This window comes from Cyrtonyx montezumae, unplaced genomic scaffold (genome assembly GCF_038088225.1).
Source record: "Cyrtonyx montezumae isolate F1298 unplaced genomic scaffold, pur_monq_1.0 scaffold_3, whole genome shotgun sequence".
NCBI classification, from domain to species: domain Eukaryota; kingdom Metazoa; phylum Chordata; class Aves; order Galliformes; family Odontophoridae; genus Cyrtonyx; species Cyrtonyx montezumae.
In genome coordinates, this window is record NW_027072034.1 from 59,914,295 (window position 1) to 59,940,702 (window position 26,408).

The window sequence follows — 26,408 nt, forward strand, 5'->3', positions numbered from 1 at the left end:
TCTGATAGACAGGAACTTCGTGATCTTCAATGAAAAAGAGCAGTCAGAGAGAGAAAGGGCCTTCCCTAACAGCCTGAGCAAAAGGCAGGGAAATTTCAGCCTTCCTCTGACATCAGCTGGCCAGCCCACTACTGGCATGTGCTGCGGCCATAAGAGCTATGCAGTGTCATTTTTACTTTGGAGGAAAGAAAAAAAAAAACAACAAAAAAACAACACTGTACAGAAGTTGAAGAAGCTGCTAATATGGAAGGAGGAATGTGTTTTTATAGTGGAGGCGAGCCAGGAGTGCCACACAAAATGTCTGGAAAAAACAGGGTGAAAATGCTTTCTTATATTTCCATTCCTAAATGGTTCATTAAAACAAATGATGAAAATTAGGAAGTACAAAAAAAGCTAATTTAAACTACATGTAACCACCCTGTACAAGGAATCAGCACCTGTTCTCGTGGTTCTTCCTGCAACAGTTCCAGCAGCGCGTGATAACAAAGCTCAAAACAATGTTGTAATTTCCACGAGGTTACACAGTGCCATTTGTAACAAGTCACTTCTGCTGACTGCATTTTTTCATTGTCAATTTAATGCAATAATACATACACAAAAAAAACTGCATCACTCAAAGGGTTTCAGCACAGTGCAAAGGTCACGCTCGATGCTGCTGCCATAGTGGTGTGGACATAACCTTGGCACAAATGAGCAGGTCTAAAAATGTGACATAGCACTATGTAGCACGTCACAAACAACTGGTTTTAATTTTTATCCTTCTTAAAATTGAGAATAAGTATCAGTAGATAAAGATAATGAACTTGTAAATCTCACTTTAACTGTAAAGTTTTCCATAGGCTTGACTGTGGATGAGGTAGGCAAACTTCAGTAAGTCATAGACACTGCAGGTCAGAAGCTCAGGGGACAGAGCAACATCTGAACACAGATGACTGCGTGGCAGTGTACTGCTATGTTCCTCTTATCCTCAGTAAGGAAATAAGAATAAGACCTTGCAATGCAAATCACACTGAATATTCATCTTTGGTTTATTATGATACCTTGCTGTGAATTACTCCACAGTTTTGCACCAGGTTAAAAAAAAAACAACAAAAACAATAGAAAGATTTCATTTTTCTGGGTATCTAAATATACATAATTTCTCATTATAAAAATAAGTCTGGTCAGCTCTTTCTTTGCAAAATGTAATCTTCCTGTAAAAATCTTATACAGCATGCCATTGTGACTAGCTTTTGCAATAAATAGTTCATCCAAGTTAAATTAGCTAGTATCATGTTTCTGATATTTGCTTTTTAAATTATTGGCATAATATAGGCTGAGTATTGCTACAACTTGTCAGCAAGCCACTAAAAACAGTGGCAAAAAATTACTATCAATTAATTCCACAGCCATCATCAAGTGTCTTGGACTTTAGAAAACAACGTCAGAAGTCTGTGCTCAGAGTTTCAAGTATGAATTTCCCTAAGATAGCAATAAGAGAAACTTAACAACCTTTGCTTTTCTTTCAACTTGACTGAAGTCTGAGGAGTGTTTAGTCCCTTTCCAAAGTTGGTAGTATTTCTGCATCAGAAACTTCCTGTTCAGAGTCCTGAGGGTGCTCTGTGGTTTTGCTGGTCTCTTCCACAGCCTCATCACTTTGGCTTTTAGGTTCTTCTGAAATGACAGTGAGCCTGTCATGAAAATGATGCTCTTCTTGTGGAACTGCAGAAAAAAACTGCGAACCACTAGGAGGCTTGCTCAAAAACTGTGAAGGAAAGAGGAAAAGAGAGGTAAGCTGCACCAGCCATCCCATCCTGTTTGCTTAGAAATACGTTTTTTATTGTTTTCCACACACAAGCAGGCTTTCTCAGCCCTTACAAGTCCTTTAGAGTGCTGACAACAGAGTAACCTCTTTCCCCCTTGCAAACCAGAATTGCCTTTACTTGTAAGAACAAACCCCAGGGCAAGCAACTTCTATAGAACATAAACTTATATATATATATAATTTTAAACAAACAAACAACCTTCTAGGTTTTTTTGGGGGGAAGAAAAACTACAATAACTTGGCTGTAGGTGAAGGAGTCCACAGAGAAATTTGTAGAATAGTTCAAGAGATCATCAGAACCATCTCAGAGAGGTGTTAGCTTGATATATTGAAAAGTGCTGTTTTAAATGTCAACATAAAACATAACTATTGGGTAAAGGTTAGGGAGGGAGACCTACTCAGCTGTATCTTCCCAGTAGCTGAGCTGCAGGTTCAGCAAATGCTGTGTGCTGAACATGTGCTTAACTTACAGTACAACTATTAAGTGGCTACTAAGTCAGCTGCAAAGCTTTAGAGTATTAAATCCTGAAGGAGGCAAAATGGGAGGATGAAGAGAAACTGCAGGAAATTTAGAGCAGTATAAGTTAGCAACTTTAGCACATATCACATTTTGCATAATTTTGTTCCTTAGAATAGATTCCGATATAGCATAATCAATTTAAAGTTGCTGCATGGGTAACAAGGTCAGTGCTATTCCCCAGAAGCAATGGCTAACAATCCTTGCTCTTATTTTATCCTGAGTCTTCAGATTCACTAAATTCTTTGCTTAAGTTGAGTTTTAGTATATTTGTGTAAGAACCATTTCAGAACAGGTGTACAATCTGAAGTGTAAAATGAGATAGTGGAGACAGATCTCAGCTGCCCACTGTTTTAAAAGAGGAACTGCGGGTTAACACCTGCTATTCTCTAACTTCAAAATGCTAGACAACATTCTGTTTCTAAGCCATAGAAAGCTTCATATTACAAACTGTGTAATTGCTTTAGGAATAGAGGTCTACACCAAAATTTTAAATTGTCCAACTTTTAAGTACTTTGGACTACTCTGTTGCAGAGCAATTCAGAATTACAGTATTTTAAAGTTTATTGTACACCAGTATTCTTCAAAACGAAGACTGATGTCAACACTGTACTTATATCTATGCAGAACTCGATGAAGAGAATGAGGTAAAATTAATGCAAAATTTATAACCTTGCACTGTCTGAAACTAAACATTAAACGATCCAATTTCCACCACCATGCTCCTGCTGAAAAGTACCTTCCTTTGCCAGCTTTTCCAACCAAAGTTCACAGCTTTATCACTTACATTTAGTTGAGCAAATTGTCTTTAGTTCATGTATGGCAGAAGAGCAAGCAATACCAAATATGAGAGATACACATAAGCAGATAACAGAATGGTTCTTCAGAGCATCTACCTATAACCAGAGCTCCTCTTTATCATCTACAAGCCCCCCAGATGGCCAACAACCAGGAGTGAAGGGAGAATGCAAAATAGAATGAAAATGTCTGGCTGCAGAGAAGCTTTGAGAAGCAGATAATTCTACTGAAAAGGCTGATTTTAATCGTGTTAGGGAGGGAACATACCTCTTTCAAGTGCTGTGGGAAAATATATGAAGGGCAGAAAACATGCTTGGTGAATTGGTACAGATACCAAAAGGAAAAGAAACAAACAGGAACGGATATAACAACAGCCAGCATTGATCCTAGCAGAACAGTCACAACTATCCACACAGGAGTTACACCTGCAAAGAGACAAAGAAAAATATATGAAAACTGCAATTATGAATTCTATACACACTCTTCAAATTATCACATTCCCAATGGAATTATATATATGCTCCAACATTTTCAGTCTTAATAGGCTGAGAAGGTTCTCAATAAAGTGAATATAAAAACTATTTGATTCAGAAATTTACAGTTATACTGCTACGCAATTCTGCATGCAACACTAAGCCAAAGATGAATGTAATCATCCACAGGACTCTATGTAAAACGTAAGCTCTTGTAAACTTCTTTTGGTGTTTCTGGGGTGTAGGAGTTGACACGTGATGCTGCCTGAGTATAGGGTTTTGTTTTTTCTCTTAAGGACATGTGTAACAATGGCAGCGAAATAAAGGCAAAGGACAAAAGTCTGTAACCTTCCAAAATACTGAGACTGAGAAAATCTGTGTCATGTGTGGGGATTTCACAACAGGTGATGGGAATGAAGATATAGCAATGCAATACTGAAAATATTTTACATCACGGTTGCTAAGTGCTGTTCTAGCCACAGATTAACAAGAAACACCATCACCTAAACCCATCTGCAATTCAATATATATACAGATAGGAATATATATAAATATATACAGATAGGAAAAATATCTAGGAATCTTTTAAGAGGAAAGTCATGAGGAACAGGTTAGCTTCCAAAAGATGGCTTCCTCTCCTCATTTGCTTGTCTCTCTCTGCCTCTGGTTTTCTATGAGTACCTGAGGGTGTAAGTTACCTGAAGTACACATTATGTCTATGAAAAAGACATTGTGTAGTGTTCTTTTAACTGATCTTTTCACCTAAAGCTCCCTGCTGAGATGGCAGGGTCCAACATGTGATCGTTGGACTTCACGGGCAGCAGCTAATGTGGCACGGCTGGAAATGAGAGTGTTTTTGGTGCCTAACTGTCTTAAAAATGAAAACCAAACTGTTTTTTTCTTTACACAGAAAAAAGCTGTGGCCTCACGGCAGACATTGGCAACAGCATCACAAATGGACAGACTGCAATTTGGAGTCCAAATCCTTTCTCAGTTACATGGAACAGAAACTTTTGTATAGCAAGTACAGCTAATGGTAACAGGGATTCAGAAACACAATGGTGATCACTAAAGAGCATGTGCTTCAGATAACTCCTATTTTCAAGGTCTGAGCAGTGCAGAGTTCTCTGCAGTGAAGTGACTACGATCAGAGCCATACTGGTCACAGCTTTCATTGAGTTTCTAACCTCTTCAATTCCAAAGGTGCACGTGTCTAAACAATATGAAAGTAATCAATGCATCAATTTTTGGAAGGTTTACACATTACACTGATTTTCACTTTGTATCCTTTTCACATTTCCTAATTGAATACCATGTTTATGTCATTCTGATGCTCCAGATCTTACCGTTGTGGGTGGTCTGCTCACAAAGCTCTTGACTCAGTTCTCCTGTTTTGTTCCACTCAGGAATAACCGCTTGCACTTGAATACAATATATCGTCCATGGCTCCAACTGAGACAGTATTTCAGAATTATGCTTAGTATCTATGTGAATTGCCTAATAAAAGAGAAGGATACAAAATAAATGCAAAGCGTGAGTCCAGTGAATGGACAATGTAATTAAAATGGAAGCAGCACAAATCCTGGCAGTTACAGCAGCAACTAAATCAGGTTTTTAAAGGCAGAATGAAATGCCTTACCAGTGTCAAATAACTGGTAACTCTCGATGATTTCATCTCTGGTTGGAGTGTGAGATCACTTATACCACTGCCTTTGTCTGCTTCTAGCTGCGTTACCAAAGCTGTGGCCTAAAGAGCCCTACAGAGACATGATTAGTGGATGCTTGCAGAGAGAAAGAACTGCCATGCCAGATGAAATCACCTGAGAATGCTGTTACAGACAAGAATCACTTAGTTCCAGACAGAGCCAGTAGGTTGGGAGATGCAGACAAAATTTAAAAGAGAGAGAAATAAAAAGGATTGTTGAAGCTATTAGACGTATGCAGTGATGCAATTTGCTCTTTATAAGCATGATTAGTTACTTTCTTTAGCTACTTGTATGGTCTCTGCAAAATATAGCAACTCCTATGACTTGGCTTATTACATAATAGACTCTTAGGGCTGAGAAGAATTTCTAGCAAGTTTTTAAGACTTTGAGCAAACCTCCTCTTCAGAAGAAGAAGACCCTGTGAAATTACAGACTGCCCTTCTGCCTCTTTGATCTTTATGGGAACTCTCTCGGGCCAAACACTGAGGTGTCACAAGCACAGATTCTAAACTGAAGTTCCCACCTTCTCTGCTAAATGGCCTAAGTTTGAGGCCCATAAGCAAAACTGCCTTTGTTTCTTGCAATTGGGGAACTGAGAAACAGTATGCTCTTTGGGAACCAACGACCCTTCATTTTCTGGAATTGAATGCCAAGGAGTTTTGCAGAGTAACAAACACACATTAATTACACTCAATGAACTCCTACGAGATTAAAATGGTGGTGATGTACAAAGCCCTTCCAGTAAAGCCATTCCTTCTTTTCCTGTAATGGAATGTATGACCCTAAATAATTAATAAATCATTTATGATCTTTCACCAGGCATTCTCTAAGGAGAGGCTTTCTGAGCTGAGTGACACATCTGCCTGTGGAAAAGGCTGTCCACCAAAGAAAGCAGGCAAATAGAAAGTGATGAGAGAAAAAGGTGATCACAGGAACAGAAGGCCCCAGCCACAGTGTTACTGAAAGCTCAGCATTCCACAAAGAGCACAAACACTAGAACGACACAAGATTTGAATCTAAGTCAGCTTATTGCCACATTCATAGATAACACTGATGTCACAGCCTCTAAGTTTACCTTTGCTTGTGTGAAATACACAGACTTGGTGGGAAGACCACACTGCAAACCAATGCATCACTTCCAGAGGGAACAAAGTCTCATAATGTAGCAGTTATTTCTATCCAAAGAAGGAGCAAATCATCTCTGCGCTACAGTTTAGCTACACAATTATCTGCCCTTTTGCAGAATATTTTTATTCCAGTACTGTTACTTTGCTGATACTTCATATAAGCACATCATTTTACCATGAAAACCCTATACCAAAGGCATGGAGTACAACAGTCTGGAGGCAGAATTTACCTTTTTATCGCTGTCTTTCTTCCTGTACAGTACTCGGTAAAACCACGAGCCGTAATATTGCTGTAGAGACCACTTGTCCTGCTCACGGTCAGCAACAGGGCCTGTGAAGTCCACGTGCAGAGTCCCCGACTCAGACTTCACATTCACACTGGGTGGCCCGATGACCGCTGTGCAGGAGAGATGAAAGAGCAGAACTGAGCTTTATATTGTTTTCATTCTGAAGTTTTACATAACCTGGGACAATTCACGCTTTAAATCATTTTCTGGATTAGAAGAAAGTAATTTTCCATCCTGAGTTAGGCATGAGTAAACCCTTTCTTAACAGAAAGGCTCTTCAAAGGGATTTGCTTTTGCAGATCATATACTCAGTTCACTCAGTTCTCTTTTTCTGGCTGTGGGCACCCCTTGGGGAGGAAGGACTATTTCCATGGGTTACAACTCACTTATCCTCCTGAGCTGCACCTGTGTTTTCTGAGGAGACCTTCTAGTGAAGCATTTCAATGTTTCTTTCACTGTGATGGTTTTGACAAACTGAAATATTTTAATTACTTCTGCATGTCTTGATGATTGAGCTCCTCAGGTTAAATACTGTATTCTTGTGGTTTGAAAATGGCTTGTCTTTATCATGTTTTTGCGCTGCCACCTGATTTCATGGGTAGCTTAGCTGTCAACTGCATTGTGTGCAGTCAGCTCTCCATTAAAGCCTCCTCTAATTCCAACAGCAGGAGCTCTGCCTTAGCTGCCTATAATAAAATTTGACCTGCCTACAGTCACGCTGTAAAGCATCTAGGAAAGGAAAAGCTGAATATACAGATAACTGTGCACGGAGAGAGATGTTTTTAATTAAAACAAAACACTTTTCTGAACCACAGATTCACATAACACTCATTAATTTTTGAACTTGTAAAAGTAACATGAAAAAGGTCTCCATTACTCTCATTTTCTTAAGCTGTTCCCACAGCGAAGCATGGGATTTCATTTAGAATAAAGTAAAATATACACCACCAGAAAATAGCAACACAGGGAGGCAGAATAGGTACCCCTATCACAATGTCTTGCTATAATCAGCTTTGACCACTTCAAAAATCTCCACGTGTTCTGGCCCAAGACAACTGCTGTTCACTCAGTGCAACCCAGTCAAGCTAAAAGGCTGGACACCCACATTAATTTGCAGTGTTGTATTCTGTTTATCATGCTGTGTTCCAGCACTCCTGTTCCAGGCAGATGAAATTACATCAACATTACACTTTTGGAGAGATAACTTATAGAAATGTTTAGAAAAACAAGGCTGTAAGATTCTCTGAAATCTGAGGAAGAGAATGCTGAAATTCAAGCAAATTAAGACCAAGCAAGAAAGGATTTTCAGAAGTATTTCTCAAAGTTGAGATTTGCCATTGAGAGCTGTTAGGAAAAAATGTCTTGGGTAACATAGATTACACCATCTAAAATAAGTTGATTTTGCTTATGAGCAGAGGAAGAATGTAAGAAATGAAGGATTCTCATTGTTAAAAACCACTCCTACATTCCAATGGTCATATGAACAATTCTTAATTACAGCTGGACTAGGTGATCTGAGAGGTCTTCTCCAACCTTAATGACTCTATGATCAATATTTCTGCTGTATACAATCATATAAGTCAGTATCTCCCACTAAGGGCTGTAAAGCTTCACTAACAAAATGGCAGTATTACACAATTAAGATTATTTCTAGACTAAAAATTGAACTTCTGCTGTGAATACTCCCTTTTAAAAATAGAATAAAATAAAGCCTCCCCCACAGAGGTTTCAGTCCCAGTATTATCATTTAGGCAAAACAGTGAATCTTCAGCGTTTTCTGAGAGCAACTTCTCTCTTCAAAAAATGAAAGCTTTACAACTAACATTTTATAGATCAGCATAATTAGACGTAAAATGGTTTTCTATTCTACAGCTTTTCTTCTGGGGACAAACTGCATAGGTGCATCAACAGCAGGCAATGTTTTGATGGCAGGTGAGAGGAAGGCTTACTGTCAGCCATTGGCTTAAATCTGATGACTGCCCAGTCCGAGTGCTCATCTTCCAGCTCCGCCCTGACCCGTAGCACATAGGCTCCGTAAACAGACAGAGAAGAGACATCGCACTGGGTGACGCTCAAGTTGGTTGTCACATTGTTAAACTTCTGTTTAGGGAAAACGCTACATGGAAGAAGGAAGAAACAAAGTAAATGATGGGTAAGTTATAAAATGGACAAAATATCTTTCCTGTATCACTAAGACACTGAACTGGGACAGGGGCATACCTGCTTCTTAATACACCCAGTTATGAATCACGAACAAGGAAAGGTAGATCAAGTTAGATTATTTCTAGTGAGTATACACACATTAAGCACTTCATATGTACACACACATTCATGACAGACTTGGAGATTAAAATTATGAGTCAGAAAATAGATGGCAGTGGTGACAAAAAGGCAATTCAACAGACAGTGGGTATTAGACCAGACTGCAAATATTGGACAATACCTCTGTGTGTGTCTTTGCTCTCTAACTGATTTCACTGGATCCCTCAGACATGAGTCTAAGGGAGAGCTGGGGAAACAGCCTGAGAGCTGACTGGGAACCATTTAATAAAAGATTATGCTGCTGGGGGTGAGAGGGCAAAGAAAGCCCTAATGCTCAACACAATCACAACAGGTGATGGCTACGCAGGCAGTGAAGAACACACACAGCTCATAAGAGCCAACATCAAAATGTGTTTCCAGTTGCAAAAAAAGTACATATGAAACTGCCTTGGGTATGGAATGCACAGAAAAAACCTAAACCTCAGCCTTGTTATTCAGCTCAGAAGACAAGCCTCTCAAGAGCTTGAAAAGGAGAGCTACCAATTTCCCTATAAAAATGAAAAGAAATCAAACATGCATGGCTGTGGATTTCTGAGACAGCTATCAATAAGTACGTAAAAAAACAACACTGAACCCCCCCCCCCCCCCAACTCTGACAGACTTACCTTTTGGACTGGACAGTGTAACTTATATTGCCTTTGTGACCCCCAGGTGGGTCCCACAGTAAAATGCTCCAAAAATTTACTGAATTTATCCTTACGTTTTGGGGCTTGGGCACTATTCCAGACACTGTGGGAGCAATCAACAACAAACACTTCAGTGTGTGTTCCTCCACTAACTTTTCAGTCATCCGTAAACACAGACCTCCCTTCCAATCTCAGACTTTCAAAAGTTCTTTCACACAGACTTCAGTATGTGCTGGCCGCATTCCAACAACTAATTAACCCCAGATACCTATCATTCACCTCAAGATTGCACAACAAAGACAAATCAGCTGGCATCAATGACTTCCAGTAAGTACTGCCTTCATGATAACATCATTTCTGAGCAATGACTGCTCCTGCTTATGACTTGCTGCCCATCAAGCTGCCTGTGCAAAGTTTCACTGAGATTACCAACATAATCTGTTTCTCAGCAAAACATGGATGTGCAGATGATTTTTTTTTTTTTTTCTGATGGGGACCACAGTCCATAGATCCAGAGGGTTTGAGTCGGAGAGGAGCTCAAAGTCCACTCAGCCCCAACCCGCTGTCATGGGCAGGGCTGCCCTGCACCAGCTCAGGCTGCCCAAGGCCCCATCCAACCTGGCCTTGAGGGAAGAGCCTCTCTGCACACAGCTGGGCACGAGACTAAAATAATGAAACAGAAACCCTACAGATGTCATCACTATCTGCACCAGTACTGACATTTAAAGTGCTTTGTTCATCCTTCTTAATGGTCGCCCTTTGGAAAAAGGGAGACAAATGAGAAGCAGGTTTGAAGATGAGATCTACGAAGCATGCCATACAGATAAATGTGTTAGTAATTGGTATTCTTCGCAACGGATGAGAACAAGACAGGAATTAAGCCAAGGAAGTCCTCGAACAGCATCTACCGCGGTCCATAACTGCTACGACTTAACCACTGTAAAGCACTGATACCGAAGCGAAGGAGAAGAGACTTCGCCCCACGCCGCAGCACACCTGAGCCCCACCCGAGCGCCGCTCCGACCCCGCAGGCGCGGAGCCCTGCACCGCACGCGCTGCCAGTTTGGCGCAGGCCGGGTCGCAGCGCAGCGCCCGGCCCGGGGAACGCCACCTCCGAGCGCCCCGCTGAGGCGCTTTCCCGCGCGCCGCACTCACCGCACAGCAGCAGGCAGCCCCAGAGGGCGGCCCTCAGGGCGGCTGCCATGGCGGCTCCCCACTGCCGACGGCCGCCGCCTCACGGAGCCGGGCGCTGCCGCGGCAGCGGGGCCGCCCCGCCGCCCTTCCGCACTGCCGCGGCCCCCGGCGGGGCGGGGCGGCCTGGGGAAGGCGGAACCGCTGTGCCGAGGGAAATTCCCTCTCAGCGCTCGAGAAGAAACGCAAGCGTGCCTGACGTTCCCTCGCTGTTGCTGTATGGAAAGTCCAAGCTGGATGTGTAAATCTGCAAATAATTAACTCGGCAAGATTCGAGCTGACACGTAATTGTACCCGCTTAGTTCTCACTGGAAGAAGTAAATGCACAATACACTTTGGTAGTGTATTTTCAGGAATATAGCTGTTGAATTGTATGACGAGGATAAGTCTTGCTTGCAAAAATGTAATACTTTTAGACATTGCATTATGGACTAGAAAGTGTGTTGTAACGCTATTCTGCCTTAACAAGTGAATGAAACACAACAATGAAGAGATGTGAGTAGGCTATCAAACATCACGAGGAGCCAGGGCCTCCACACAAAGCCAAACTGTCCCGCTCCATGAATACACTGGAATGCAACAAGTAGATATTGAGATACTCCCCTCTAACTTCCTTATTTTACAACACCCCAGTACATATAATTAAAAACAGGTCGCCAAACTTATCTCTATCCAAGGACGAGCAGGCATTCAGAAACAATGGCTGAGTGCCAAGTGAGCAAGTGTTATGATTTTGATAGCTATAAATTACTTCTAATAGGCATTCTCCTACTGTGCATGCATCAGTGAAGAAAGCTCATCCGGAGGGTGAGCAAGAAAGATCACTGGATGAAGTAGAAGGCTGTCTGTTGGACTGCCACGGTGCTAAAAGGACACTAGACAGTAGAAGACACCACGGAACAGAAGGCTGCAAATGTCATCAGTCGCTACCTGTGACCTACCAATCAAAAGAATGAGTGCCACACTCACCAGCAGCCAGAAACTGCTGCGGGAAGTGCTGAGTGGAACAGCAAAAAGAGTGAAGAGTTGCTTATCTGGCAAAGTGAGAGCTAAGAGCCGTCCCCCCACAAGGAGTCAATTCTTAGCAGGCTAACCGATGTAACTGATGAAATGCACGAAGGAACCGTGTAAGGATCCACAGACAGAAGTATGAAAACGTTTCTTTTTATCAAGTGTTGGAAGTACAACTTCGCACTCCATTAATTTTTAGATGTCATATAAACATTAAAAAGTAGTACGTAAATATATAAAATTGTATTAAAAAGGTATACATTTAATGCCTTGATTCACACTAAGAACTCTTGAGTGTTCATTTCTGAACATTTTCACCTCCCCTCCTTGCACCTCCACAATTTCATTTGATCAGCTTTCTCCATGTAAATGTAGAAATCAGTTCACTGACTCGAATGCAGTGCTACCCTTCTGGCTGTGATTCATCCACCAAAAAAGGTTTCAGAGTAACCCATCAACAGAGCTAAAGAACAGTAGCAGAGCCTTTCAAACTGAAAAGCGGTCAGGTTAAGAGGCTGGCCACTCACATCTGTTCTTCTCGTGTATTTCCGGTCCTTAGGCATATGCTTTCAGAATGTTAAAGAAACATAAAAATGAGAAAAAGATCAGATCTGTATATTCAGTCCAGAAACAGCTAAGAAGTTGGACAATATCCATTTGTATGCTACGAATTAATAGTGGTTCTCAGTTATTCATCTTCTTATGTATTCGCTTTTTGGGTCCACATCTGAATCTGATGAGTCACTTTCACTGGAGGACCTAGATGAGTTTTGCCACACATCAGAGCTGTTAAGCTGATGTGGTTTCTGCACACTTTCTGTGTCGTCAAGGAGATTCGATTCAACAGCATGTCCACATTGCCAGTCAACAGCATCTTCTTGGGAAGACAGGAGAGCTGCAGAACTATCTGTGGTCTCTTCAGAGATTCCCAGAAGCACAGATTTTAAGTTTATGGTAAAGCAAACATTGCTCCTTGACCTAAGAGAATAGGTGCCGTTTACCTTAGACAAAGGAGTGAGTAACTCACTACTCGTGTTTTTTTCTTCTTCAGCATCCATCTCATTTTCTTCAAAGACTTCTGGGAAATCATCTGGATTTTGACTCATCTGGCTGCTACTGTCATCACATGCACTACTTGTAGAGTGCTGCACAAACACATGTGAAGTGTCAGAGGACTGAGGTGCTCTACGTATGATATCACGCCTTGCGTAGTCATGATCACTCATGGCATCGCTTTCACTGTCATCGTCATCGCTGTCAGCCCCAGTGGATCCTTCTGCCTTTTTTTTAACCTCTTTATAAATGATCTCTACAGAGGCTATTTCTTCAGATTCAAGTGTACAAGGAAAGTAGGTGAACGTCTTCATGAATACCTAAAAGAACAAAGTGAATCAAAAAACCAACAGACTGTAAGCCAAAGTGGCACACTCACACAGAGAAGTCTGAAGAAATAACACCAACCATGAGGCTGTCAAACATGATTCTCTCTGTGCCACACTGTCAGCTTTTCTGTAGAGGTCAAGGCACCTAGAACTTTCCCCTCTTCTCCACTCCTGAAAACTGACAGCCCTCTCTGCAAGTCAAGGCACACAGCATCAGACTGTACTCTGCCTTAACTACAGACTGATGCAAAACCCTACAACTGACTGAGCTGACTGAGAACAGCTTAGCATTTGGAGGTGACACAGGTACTGCTTACTTTGTGTCTGCCCAAACCTCCTCGAGTGAGTTTTCTTCCACAGCTATATAGTTCCTTTTGTTTTAGTTTTGGTGTAGTTGTCCTGGCTCAGATATACTGCAAGAAATTGGTGTGCTGAAGGAAGGATTCACATCTACTAGGTAATTTTCAAAGGCTAGAACGTTTTCTCATGTGTGGTGCTCTGATGTGGAATTCAGCCTGCTCCCATGCACCACAAAGAGTTTGTTCAAGCATGTATGTGATGTAGCAGCCTACAGACTACCTTTGATACAAACAAGCTGCAAATTTAAACATTACATGGACTACATATATTACTTGTACCTAATACATACACTTAGAAATGTTATATGGCAAGCTTCCTGCTTCCAACAAGGAAAGTTAAATATGAAAATTACATACCAAGGTATCTGGAAGAGATTTCTTCTGCAGAATATAACCTCCTACATGCATACACTTCAGGATGACAGCTAAAATAAGTGAAAAACATATTGCACCTGCAATTGTAATGGCATGATAATCTGCAAGTGAAAAAAAAAATGCATGAATGATGTTTTCAATTATCACATTTCATATTTCACATTCAGAGCAGCTACTCAGAATCTCAGAACAGTTTTGGATAGAAGGGTCACCTACAGGTCAAGACAAGAACAAATTTTAAGTCAGACTGAGAAATTAAAGAAATTGCATCATCGTTGATAACTACTTATATAGTTAGTGCAGATTTGAATTGTTCATGGGATCTGCAGCCCCCAAATGGATGAGTTTTTATATTTCACTTATGAATCCCCATAACATTTATCACCTTGGAGGTACTTCCACAGTATTTTTAGAATCGACTTGTAAATCTTCTTACACACAAAGGAAACACTGGCACCTAATCAAATCAGCAAAGAATGTCTGCATCACAGCACAGTTACCTTTTTTAGCTACAGAGTCTGTAATTATGCATTTCCAGGCTGATGGGATGGAATTTTTATTTAGAGACGCGGTGACCATGACAGACACACAGTAATTTCTATTCGGATACAATTCCTCAATGACTGTACTGAAAGGTTCTTCAGTGAATCTCTCGCGTGACCTCTGCCATGAAAGAGAGTGTTTTAAAGTTAACTATTCACCTAAAAAGAGAGAACGTGGCCTTTCAAAGAAATACAGCTGTGGCATGTGAAACTGGAAAACCTGCTACAGTAACTCAGTGTTTTACCTGAGTTGTTATTATTATTACTAAGTTACAATTACTTAATCTCCTGTTATTGTTGTCAAGATGCTTACTTGACTGCAGGCAGTCAGCTCTCCAACTGGCCTACTTATTCCAGCGCTGTGCCAGCCCCAGTGCTAATGTCTCCTTTTTTAACCTAAGGTCTGTACAAGTGTCAATTTCAGTTCACTACTTTTGGTTACAGAGAATGGGTTATTTTCTCTGCTTCTACAGCAAATTTACACATTCAGAGACTATGGCCTCTAACTGCGTTTTGCTTGCATACACTACGCCATCCCCCATTATTCCAACATTTCCTTATGGGTTATAGCTAAGCCTTCCCCTCCCCCCTTTCAAGTAAGGATACAGGACAACTAGTATTCCTCTCTAAGCCTGCTACTCTGCCATATAAGGAAGTCAAGATTAAGTTTCCTTCTAAGTATTTTCTCTTCACTTGTGTGAATCTGCTGACCATAAGAGCCATTTTATGCGCTCTACATTTCTTATCTAAAGAAAGAAATAGAAATAAAAGTTCTTTACCTTATGTTCTCCATCAAGTGTTTTCAATGTTATTTCACAATCAAAGTAGTCATAAAGATCAAATAAAGACAGCAGCTTTCCATTTTTTCTTACATGAGTGGATGGCAACTTCAAGGTGATGTTTATGCAACGTACACAGGAACTGATATTAAATTCTGGTGGTCCCAAGAATGCTGTTGAAAAAAAGAAAACATGGAAGAAAAATACACTATGTACTCAGCACCTATACTATTTTGGTTTAAATAAGAAAAAAAAAATAGTCTGTAATGCCTTATTGTAAAGCTAGCAGAACATTTACACCTACCTGGAATAAAAACTAAAATGAACTTACTATTATGGAGTGGTGAAAAACGAAGTAAAGAGGAATTGAATACTTCAGTTCCTACAAAGCTTTGAACGAATGTAAAATATTCATCATGCACAACTTCAAAATCATCTGTCAGGTTACAGAAGGGCTGTGCAATTCGTGAACAGTGTTTTGCAATCTTCCAGTTGCTGAAAATCAAAATAAAGAGAGACTAAAAATCTAAAATAATCTGTTTGGATCCTCTGTTACGAGAAGGCATCTTTGTGGAGTGTAAAACAAGAAAGAAACAAAAATAACAAGGCTGATTATTTTGAACTGATAAACATAAAAAGAAGGAAATGGTGTCACATATGACGTAAAACTTGCCTGCGGTTACTGTACAGTACACGATAGTATGTTGGAACACTTGGATCACTTTGTGTCTGCCAGGACAAAATGTGCTGAAAGTTGTGAGATGTCATCTGTAGATAAACAGGTGGCCCTCTTGGAATCCCTTCTAGAAAGGGAAGGAAAAAGAAAAAAAGAAGAAAACACACAACAGCCCACCATCAATGTCATCGTCATCAATATGAACGACAAACAAATTTGAGATTGCAACAACTGTAATCAATAAACCTGATTAGAGAAGGCCAATATCAGTCCCCACATAAAGCAACCATAAAACAGAACGAGTTCAGCAGGACAGCGACAACACAAAGGACTGTCCTCCTGCATTTCATTTAAGTTCTTCCCTCAAGCAGCATGCAGTTGTAAAATGCTGCTTGGTGAGAACGTGCAAGTCTTCCGAATGGTATCAGGAAAAGCGAAAAGCATTTGAAAGACAATAGAAGCCTCTTACCAGGCAAGCTGCTGCAACAAGCTGCACACAGAATGCTGATGAACACTGGAAAATTAAACTATGTATTAGTGGATTTGCATGTCTACAACATCTGATTACTAGTTTACTATTGGCAATATTAATCACAACAGTCAGAGGCAATACTAAGTATTCCCTCAGTGGAAGTGTTTCCACAGTCCTTTGACTTAACTTTATATGTTACTGGGTTCTCTGTATCATAACTTCCTCTGCCCGCTTTTCTCTGTTTGCTTCCTTCCTTCCATCAGAGAAAAGGATGCCCCCTTCTCCAACCACTGTCATTAATTCAAATAATTCATGGCTCCTAGGAGCCAGGGTTTTTTTTAACTAGCTGTGGTTCATGCTCCCGTTGATCCTCCACCAGAAGAGATTCAAGACTCAGTTCAAATAAACCTACTTAAGATGTTCATATCAGATGCTGTCTTTAAGGATTCAAACAATAATTTAAGGTCAATTTGTCTACTAAATACCACATTAATTCAGAATCTTATAACCCTTCTCAAATAGATGAAGAACTTCATTGAATCATCTTCAGTTTTGAAAGGACAGATGCCTTTTGCTCAACGTGGGGAATCCTCAAGGCTGTAAATGCAACTCTGGTGCTAGACGTCTGTTTTCAGTCACCAAACTCATGTAACTCCCCCTCTAGTTTAGTGGCCACTCCTTCCCAAACCAAAGCTTGTGTCCTGTTTCTATAACACTACCCTGTGCTTCTCTTTCTATGTCATTCTGTTTTCTGCCTGCACAAGAAAATAAAAACCACAAAAAAAGTCAGAAAATGCTGTGACATTTTTTCATCTGTCACAAGACATGGTTAAAACCACCTTTAAAACATAAAAACACTCAAGCAGGCCTATCGCCTGAGCAACCTTCTGAACACAGTCATCTTGTAGACTCTGACATTCCAGGTTGCCACAACCTCTTGTACAAGCTCTGCAAGAAGTCCTTCTCTAATCTAGATTCTCAAAATATCACTATATTCCCAAAATATCACTACCCTGATACTTTGTTTGAGCTACGATGACTAATACTTTAACATATCCTTTTAGTGTCCTCATCCTGGCTACAATGCTAACTTCTGTAGCATGCAGAATGTTTTTTTTTAACTTTAAATCTGTATGGCACCTAGCAAAGTAGCACTCTGGTGCAAGATGGAGGTTCCCAGGTGTCACGCTATGACAAATAAAAGAATTCACGTGTCAACAAGCTGTGTCACAGAAAGAAGTGTCCCAAAAAGACAAAAGAAAATGGGACATATTTGATGAAAAATGAAGCAATCTTACAGCAATCTACAAATAAAAGTTAGGACTATGTGAAATACTGTACAAGAATTTAGGGTAGGTAAGGGTAAATTAGGTTGGGTAAGGTTATACAAATTCCAGGGAATGTATCAGGGAAGGAAAGGATATACAAACTATCTCATTGACATGTCTGTCTCAGGATGGGGTCCAAAGGGTGAAGGGAGCTCTAAAAGCTGTCCTCCAGCACCCTGATTTTCTTCTCTTTTTACATGTGGTTTGCCTCAGTAAGCAAGGGGGGTGAACTCTTACAAGGTATGCAAATTACAATATAAGCAGGGGTATGAAAAACACGTGACTTTACAGAAAAGCAGAGAAACTTCAGTTGTTTTTTTAAGACCTCATTTTCAGTTCCCAAAAATCTAAGGGACTGTTTATACACTAATTATCAAGTTCTACAGTCCCCGTGTTCTTGCCAAAGGTGGCATTTTCCCTTTTCCTCGGTCATAGCTCAGGCCACACATTGTTAGGCATAGGTAAGGTGAGGGAAGTGACAGAAGCATAGCCATCCAGCCTGCACAACCTACACAACCAGAGGGTGGCTACCAGACCTACGTCCTATCCCACCTTCCAGCCTTGCACGACCCCTCCCCTTCTTCTGCCAATGGCATCCTGGCTTGTATCAAAAAGAGCGATGCGAGAAGGAGTAGGGAAGTAATTGAACCTCTATACTCAGCACTGGCAAGGCCACACCTCAAGTACTGCGTTCAGTGTTGGGTCCCACAGTGTTAAGAAAGACATTGAGGCCCTGGAGCATGTCCAGAGATGGGCAACGAAGCTGGTGAGTGGTCTGGAGCACGTGCCTTACGAGGAGTGGCTGAGGGAGCTGAGATTGTTCAGTCTGGAGAAGAGGAGGCTCAGGAGAGACCTTATCACTCTCTACAACTAACAGAAGGGAGGCTGTAGCAAGCTGGGGGTCGGCCTCTTCTCTCGCATAACTAGTGACAGGACAAGAGAGAATGGCCTCAACTTGTGCCAGGGGAGACTCAGATGGGATGTTAGGAAACACTTCTCTGAGAGAGCACTCAGGCACTGGAATGAGCTGTCAAGGGAGGTGGTGGAGTCACCGACCCTGGAGGTGTTCAAGGAACGCTTAGACGTTGTGATGAAGAACATGGTTTAGTGAGAACTAGCGGTGAGAGGCAGATGGTTGCACTGGATAACTTGTAGGTCTTTTCAAACCTTGGTGATTCTATGATTCAGCAGGCTATACTGTATGGGCCACGCTCCATGCATGCCTGTTCTAATGCATCAGTTAGTTTTTGATCCATGCCTATGTTTGCAGGCAGCATTCATTCTGAAATTAGATGCAAAGAGATTAAGCCACCTCACTTGAATTTCCTGTGTAAAAACCGTGTACTCCCAGAAGAGAGAAAAGTGGTCTCTCTAATTTTGCCATGCAAGCCACAAACATCCTCTCTAGTATGTCTTCCTTCAGTATTTGTTCTCCTACGTCATTACCGAGTATTAAACATCCCCTTAGAGATGTGCAATTAAAACTAAAACAATTCATTTCTTGCAATCTAGCAACAAACGGCCCATATGTAAAAAACAACCTGTGGGTATGAAAAATAAAGCAATCCTTTAATGGTTGTTATTTATTACCTGAACACAAACTCAGATTTGTAATCACACAGCCTTTAGCACACTGAGGACACAGCATCAGTACGCAGGCTCTAGTAGTGACACACTTCCACTGAGCACACTCTTTGGATTAGGAAATGCAAACAGGTGTTTGCCTTTCTTCCTTATCCCAGACGCTTCCCATGTCAGCTGAAGGAATTCCTGTTGACACGGATGTTTTTCTTTTCTCTCTGTATTAGTGATTATTAAATACCTCACCCCTTTCAAAACAAATCCAGTTCCTTTAGAATTCAAGTTGCTCCAGTAACCTTGTTTTAACAAACATGATTAACAATGGTAGTTGGAACTCCCCCTCATTTAGTACGTTGATACAAACAGGAAAACATAATTATCAGAACTCTTTCCCACTCCCATCACATCCCAGCCAACAAACTGTGTTGTGCTTGCTAATTCAGAAACCTTATAAGGAGTCCTTAAAAAAACCCAAAAGGACAAGACATGAAAAACAATGCAGCCCATAAAAGCTCCCAGGATATTTAGAGGAGTACACACTTCCAAAGCAATATTTTTCTAATGGGAAAATCTAGTTTATTTATAGAATGGTACATATAGAATATAATACTCTAGAAATTTGTTTCTATGAATTATTCTAGAGAGAACTCCATAATAACATCACGGTATCTTAATTCGGTAACTCAGGAGCAGTCATAACAAAAAGCCAGCAGTATTACCTCTCTTTCAGTGTCAAAGTATAAGCAGCTTACCAAGCTGATAAAAATGCAGTGGTCTACCCATCAGTGTTTCCACAATGATAAAGAAATACATCCTCCTGACTGCAAAAAAAACATTTTGCTCCCGAACCTGCAAATATATTAAAAAGAATCATAGTCAGCAGACAGTGCTGGTGAATGACTATAGTAAAATGAGGTCCATGTACAAAGAATTATTTTAACCCTTTCAACGCATTTGAGGAAAAGGCATTGGCACTGCAACAGTCACTGCTATCATCCTTGGTGGTGTTCCTTAGAACAGTTAATCGACCTTTCTGCCCTCCCCTCCTCTTACAATCTCAAATAAAATAAACACCTCCAGAACTGTAAACCCAACACACTATTTCAAAAGATGTATTGTTTTTCTTTTTTTAATTCACCTATCTGAGGTGCAATTCTTCCTCCACTCAAAGCTTTAATGCGATTACAGGAAGTCACTGGTTAAGCTTTAAGAACCTGTATCTGTGCAACTGATCAACATCATTACAAAATAATAAACTCTTCCACAGATGAAGTTCTTTTTCATTCTAGCTTAGTTCGTTTTATTCATTCATTGAAGCAAGGAGAATATTTTGGAGATTTAAAATGCTCTCTTCCTCCTTTACAGTCAAAATTAGAAGTGATGGATAAAAAGGTACGATTTACTAGCTACACAGTCACAGAATCACCAGGGACTCTAGAGATCACCTAGTTGAACTCGTCTTTAAAGTTTGCCACTGATATCAACAATCTGGAAAGCAACTAACTGCCAACATCTAGCAGGTCTGTTTAGTTTTGGCACTAGTGAATAATGCAGAAAAAATAACCTGATTTTCGCATTCAGAGCGAGCTTACAGATTTCAGAAGTAGGAAAAATATCCTTCTGCTTCCAAGAAGCTAACCAGCTTTGTCCTGAAGCCACACAGAAAACAATTTTACTTTCACAGTGACTTAAAGGTATTATGCACTAGTCCCCCATAGACCCCTGCAGTATATGCCGTCCTGAATAACCATCGTATTCTTGAATATTTCTTACATATTCTAAGGTTCAGCACCTTAGAATACATAAGAAAAATGTGTCCAAATAGGCTGCTCTTTGAGTCTGCATAGCTGCTTAAATCTATATATTCTTAACAAACTTATCTATAGCAGTGGAAATTCAAAGGGAAAACCATTTCTGTTAGAACTGTTACTAGCTTTTGTCGCTCTTTAGAGCCTCAGCAATTCTGAGGGAGAAGCTACAGAAACACCCATGAGTCCATCCCCCACTCACCTCATCAGCCAGCACCAACACAGTAACGGGGTTGGGTGCTCCCAGGTACTGTTTGAAGTCTCCAGCACTTTCCAAACTCAGCGTCACACTTCCACCTCATTTGCAGTGGCAACCCATCTTTAACTTGAGTTCAGGCCAGGCTGTTTTGGACTGACTGCTTCCAATCAAGGTAAAATAAAGTAATATTAATGATATCAGTTTCTGAAGCTTTGAAAGTCACTGGCTTTTATTTCAGAAATGCTTCATGCCATGGAATTAGAAAAAATGACATATTCTTTGAAACATCAGACTGTATACTTATTTATAGAAACCTACGTACTTGAATACTAAGAGGAGCAGACAGACATGGAGGAGACTTCTCACGCACAGAAGTCAGCAAAGGACTGTTATAACTCTACACAGGCAGTATGATATACTAACCAACTTTACTACAGAAATCACACAAGAGAGGTAACTGTTCAGTCTTGAGAAGAAGAGGCTCAGAGGGAGCCCTCATAACACTCTACAATCACCTGTGAGGAGGTCATGGTGAGGTGGGGTTGGCCCACCATGAGAGGAAACGGTCTCAAGTTGCACCACGGGAGGCTCAGGTTAGATATTAGGAAGCATTCGTTCTCAGCGAAAGCAGTGAGGCAGTGGCACAGGCTGCACAAGGAGGTGGTGGAGTCACTGTCCCTGGAGAAGCTCAAGAGACATGTGGATGTGGCACTCAGGGCATGGTGGGGATGGGCTGATGGATGGACTAGGTCATCTTAGAGGTCTTTTCCAGCCTTAATGATTCTATACTCTACACGGCACAGGTGTGGCTTCAACTCAAGTAGCGTGTGCAGTTTTGGGCACTTCAGTACAAAAAGGACACACAAAACTATTACAGAGCATCCAAGGGAGGGCTGCAGAGATGGTGAGAGGTCTGGAGGGGCTAAGAGCTGCTGCAGCCCCTCGGTGTGCTGAGCGCAGAGCAGAGCAGCTGAGGGGAGGCCTGATGGCGGCTGCAGCTCTCACAGGGAGCGGAGGGGCAGCGCTGAGCTCTGCTCTGTGTGACAGCGACAGGGCCCGAGGGAACGGCATGGAGCTGTGTCAGGGGAAGGGAGTGGAGCCCGACACCGTGCTGTTCGGATTTCTCCTCCCCCTCAAAAAAACGCGCTGCTGGGGATGCGGCTCCCGACCAACAGAAAACAAACAGAAAGAAGCGGCGTTTCCAGGAACGCCTCCCCCCGCGGCAGCACTCAGCGCGCTCCGCGGACACCGCTCCCCGAGGCGGGGCTGGCACGTCACACCACACGCGCTGCTCGCGCTATCGAGGGCCTCCCTTCCCCGCAACGGCGCGGCTCCGACCGCAGCCAGCCGCCCCGGCCCCGGTCCCGGCCCCGGTCCCTAGCGGGGCTCTGAGCGGCCGTACCTCGTACCAGACTCCATCCTTACGGTCTACGGCAATCGCGCCCGGCGGCCAACCCGCAGCTCCTCGCCGAGCTCGGCCACGGCCGCCGGCGAAGCGCTCCGCAGCGGCGCGGAAGGAGAAATGGCAGAGAAGGAGCCTCAGCCTCAGCGTAGCGAGAGCGGCCGGGCCCTCCCCGCCGGAGCGCTACGCCTCGGGGGCGGGACGGACGGCGTGACGCTGCTGCCTGGGCGGCTGGGCTGCCCGCTGCTGCTGACCGGCACCCCGCCCCTCAGGCGGGTTGGCTCCCCGATTTGGGGCGGGGGTGGGTGAGGTGTGCTCCATCCCTGGAGGTGCTCATGGCCAGGTTGGATGGGGCCCTGGGTAGCCTGAGCTGGTGGGGGACAGGCCTGCCCACGTGAATTTGTCTCATAGGACAAGCGTAGTATATGGCATAATTACTTGGTTTTGAGCTTCCAATTTTGAAGAGTTCTTGGCATTGTCCAAGTATTCAAAACTGAAAAATTCCAGTTCCAAACTGACTGAGAGGTAGAAGGTTACCTGGAAGCAGCCTCAGGAAAGAAAACTAAAGGACAATAGGAATCTTAGCAGTCTTTTTGGGTAGTTCATTCAGATCCTACCTCTGAAAACATGAAGGTCTTATAACTCTCAATTGTTATTTTCTTGTCTTACTTATGCGTAGCACAGATTTTTTTTTAAGGCTGTTTTACATGTGACAGGACGGGATGCCATCCAGAGGGACCTTGATAAACTCGAAAAATGGGCCCATGTGAACCTAATGAGGTTGAGCATACTGAAGTGCAAGGTTTTGCACTTGGGGCGGAGTAACACCAGACACATATACAGACTAGAAGAAGAAATTCTTGACAGTAGCCCTGTAGAGAAGGACCTGAGGTCCTGGTGGATGAAAAACTGAACATGAGCCAGCAGTGCATGCTTGCAGCTCAGAAGGCCAACAGTAGCCTAGCTGCAGATGCCCCATCCCTGGAGGTGTTCAAGACCAGGCTGGATGGGGCCCTGGTCAACCTGGCCCAGTACCAGACTGGAGGTTGGTGGCCCTGCTTGTGGCAGAGGGGTTGGAACTTGATGATCCTTGGAGTCCCTTCCAACCCAAGCCATTCTATAATTCTATGATTTTCTATTTTTTTGTTTGTTTGTTAACTGCTTTATCAGCACTATCTGTAGTGAACCTTCTTTCTAATTTCCGTCTTTCTTTGCAGAAGCTTCCTGAACCAGCTGCTGTTTCCTGCATGTGACATGAACTTACCGAGTGGGTCTCTTGGTTTCTGAGCACTTCGTGCTGAAGACTCTGAATTTCATCTGCCCTTTTTTTCCTCTATTGATTCCCTTTTCCTTTTTTTTTTTCTTTTTTTTTTTTTTCTGACCATTCCTTGTCTCTCATCTTCTTTTGGCTATAAATATAGTTTATAATTCTTTAAACTATAAATATAGTTCAAACCACAACCCATAAATATGCTTTAAAGATATTTTTTCATACTTCTCACTAGCCTTCATCATTGTCTCCAGTGATATTATCTGGCCATCCAGTAAGTCTTCTGTCTGGCCTCAGTATGAGATGGTTGAATGCTGGATAAAGAGTAGCTTTCCCTGGTTATTTAAATCTTATTTGTCTATATATATTGTTATATGCCCATTTTTGCTGTTTTTATTTTGTTCCAAGCCCAACTGCTCAGACTGTTCTGAAACCTTGGTGAATCCAAAATTAGGAAATATATCTCCTAAAAACAAACAAACAAAAAAACTCTGCATACAATCTAGTAAAAAATTTTGTATACTCATGTATAGGACCAGAAAGATGAAAAAACTGTTCAAGGTTTGAGAAGTAATTTTTAAGTCTTTCCCAACTAAACAAATCAGAATGCAGTCTTTTTTGGCCTGAAGGTGATGCTATTTCTCCAGGAAAAAAGTGCTGGAAAAGCTAAAAGGAGTACTTATTAAGTGCTTCAGGATGTGCTTCCACTGAAGTTCGTTATAGACCTATTTAGATTCTTGGACTTCATACTAATAAGATTCTAGGGATGTGTTTCATGAGCAATTTGGAAGAGTTGAGACTCCTTTTAGCAGAACTCAGGTGTATCACTGAACCTTCCAACATATTCTGGATGAACACACTTAAAATAAGAGACATCTCTTCCTTTCCCTTTTTTCTTTCCTTTCCCCCCCTTTTTTTTTTCCTCTCCCCTCTTCTCCTTTTTTTCCTTCCTTGGAAAGGGGGATGCTGAAGAGGAATGGTGACTCTCTGCTCTCTAGCCAGTACCTTTCACCCCAGAGTCTGTCCTGTGTGTTTGGTCTGTAAGAAAATGAAGAACTAAAGACTGGAAGCACTTGCTCAGCTGTACAGGGAGTTGAATGTGTTTTCTAAAACATGGCTTATGTTTGAAAACAGGGAACTTATGTTTCTGGCTGGCTAATCAGTATCGGAAGCTCCCACATAGGCCGTGTTAACAAAAGCATGTTTAACTTTCTGTATAACTTTATGAGCCAGATAAGAAAGTAGTGCTAAGCAGTAATTTCATGTGTCCCCATGCTTATGCTGCAGGCTTCCACTGTGTTAAGTGAGATGAGAGAAAACCCTGTGAAATGGAATTGTGGTAGAAGCCAGCAGGGAAAGGAGAACTGAGGCACTCAGCAGTTATAAATAAAATAAAACAACAACAACAAAAAATAATAGATCATTTATGGAATCTTTCTTATGTTTAGAGTGATTTCTACAATGGGCTCTTCCAGCACCTAAAGGTAATTCTGTATCACCATGCAACAACACTGAATATAATGAAATCAGCCATGGGAATCTTCATACAAAACTCCAGTGAAACATCAATTTCCAGCCATGGAGTAAGCTGTGGAAGAAATTCTGGTACAGTTTGCATATAAAAGACACATGTCGAATTTCACTTTAACATGGGTGAATTGCAAGATAGTTTGCTGAGGATTTGTTTGCCTTGTGAATATTACTAACAAAATGTCCCCTTTATTAAAACAGGCTTTGATACCACAGTATATCATACAGCTGAGTCAGGATATGCTTTGGCATTCCTGTAGCCTTCACTGCCTGCAGTGGTATAACTAAGGGATAACATCCTGCCTGAAATCATGCTACCTCTGTGAAGCCAAATAACCAAGTAGGGTCTGCAGTAGGGCAGTGCAGAGCTCAGTCTGTGGTGATATTCATTAAAAATTTGAAGTGTTGTTCTGAATAAATAGCACTGAACTAGAAAACATCAAATGCTTTTTGAGGCCGCTGATCTTTCAGAAATGGTATGATTTCTTTTTTTTCAAATTCCTCAGTTTTGGAAGAGCTTTAATCTTTGATTAGAACCTGGTAGTGGTAGCGAGCTGCAGAAACTGCACAGTCCAGGAACATATGAAAACACGTGATTCCCAGCATTGGAAACATTACTTTCACAGTTTTCTCTGAGAAATACAAACATAGAAACACGTAATGAGTGTTTCTCAAAGCAGAGCATGCATCAGCAGGGATTTCACCATGCAGGTTTAAATTCAGCAGTGTCCCCAGAGGTTAATCAATGTTGATGGCAATTATTCTTGGGCCACACACCAAACAAAATGGATGTTTATCTTTTTCCTGATTTGCTCTGTCTCTTGGCTAAGTAATATGGATATA

At 41.7% G+C, this 26,408-nt stretch overlaps 1 protein-coding gene across 1 annotated transcript; it reads right to left on the reverse strand.

The window, feature by feature from the left end:
• Window positions 1-573: 573 nt before the first annotated feature.
• LOC136052833 (interferon alpha/beta receptor 2-like) lies at window positions 574-22,851 on the reverse strand. The gene is made up of 18 exons (XM_065743238.1): window positions 22,766-22,851; window positions 21,367-21,520; window positions 20,109-20,205; window positions 16,445-16,489; window positions 15,973-16,102; window positions 15,631-15,794; window positions 15,300-15,472; window positions 14,479-14,641; window positions 13,961-14,079; window positions 12,564-13,235; window positions 11,793-11,848; window positions 10,668-10,810; window positions 9,640-9,763; window positions 8,662-8,828; window positions 6,656-6,822; window positions 4,939-5,089; window positions 3,387-3,544; window positions 574-1,744 (listed from the first exon to the last, which is right to left on the reverse strand). Exons 3-18 carry the CDS (start codon window positions 20,167-20,169, stop codon window positions 1,532-1,534), a joined length of 2,706 nt encoding a protein of 901 aa, XP_065599310.1. The 5' UTR covers window positions 20,170-20,205; window positions 21,367-21,520; window positions 22,766-22,851; the 3' UTR covers window positions 574-1,531.
• Between the last annotated feature and the right edge of the window lie 3,557 nt (window positions 22,852-26,408).

Coding starts and splice junctions, on each gene's coding strand:
- LOC136052833 (XM_065743238.1), bottom strand. CDS start 20,169: ATGTATTTCTTTATCATTGTGGAAACACTGATGGGTAGACCACTGCAT. Junction 10,811..11,792: donor GGCACTCATTCTTTTGATTG/GTAGGTCACAGG, acceptor CTGTGCGGTGAG/TGCGGCGCGCGGGAAAGCGC. Junction 1,745..3,386: donor TCCCACAGCACTTGAAAGAG/GTATGTTCCCTC, acceptor TTTCCTTCACAG/TTTTTGAGCAAGCCTCCTAG.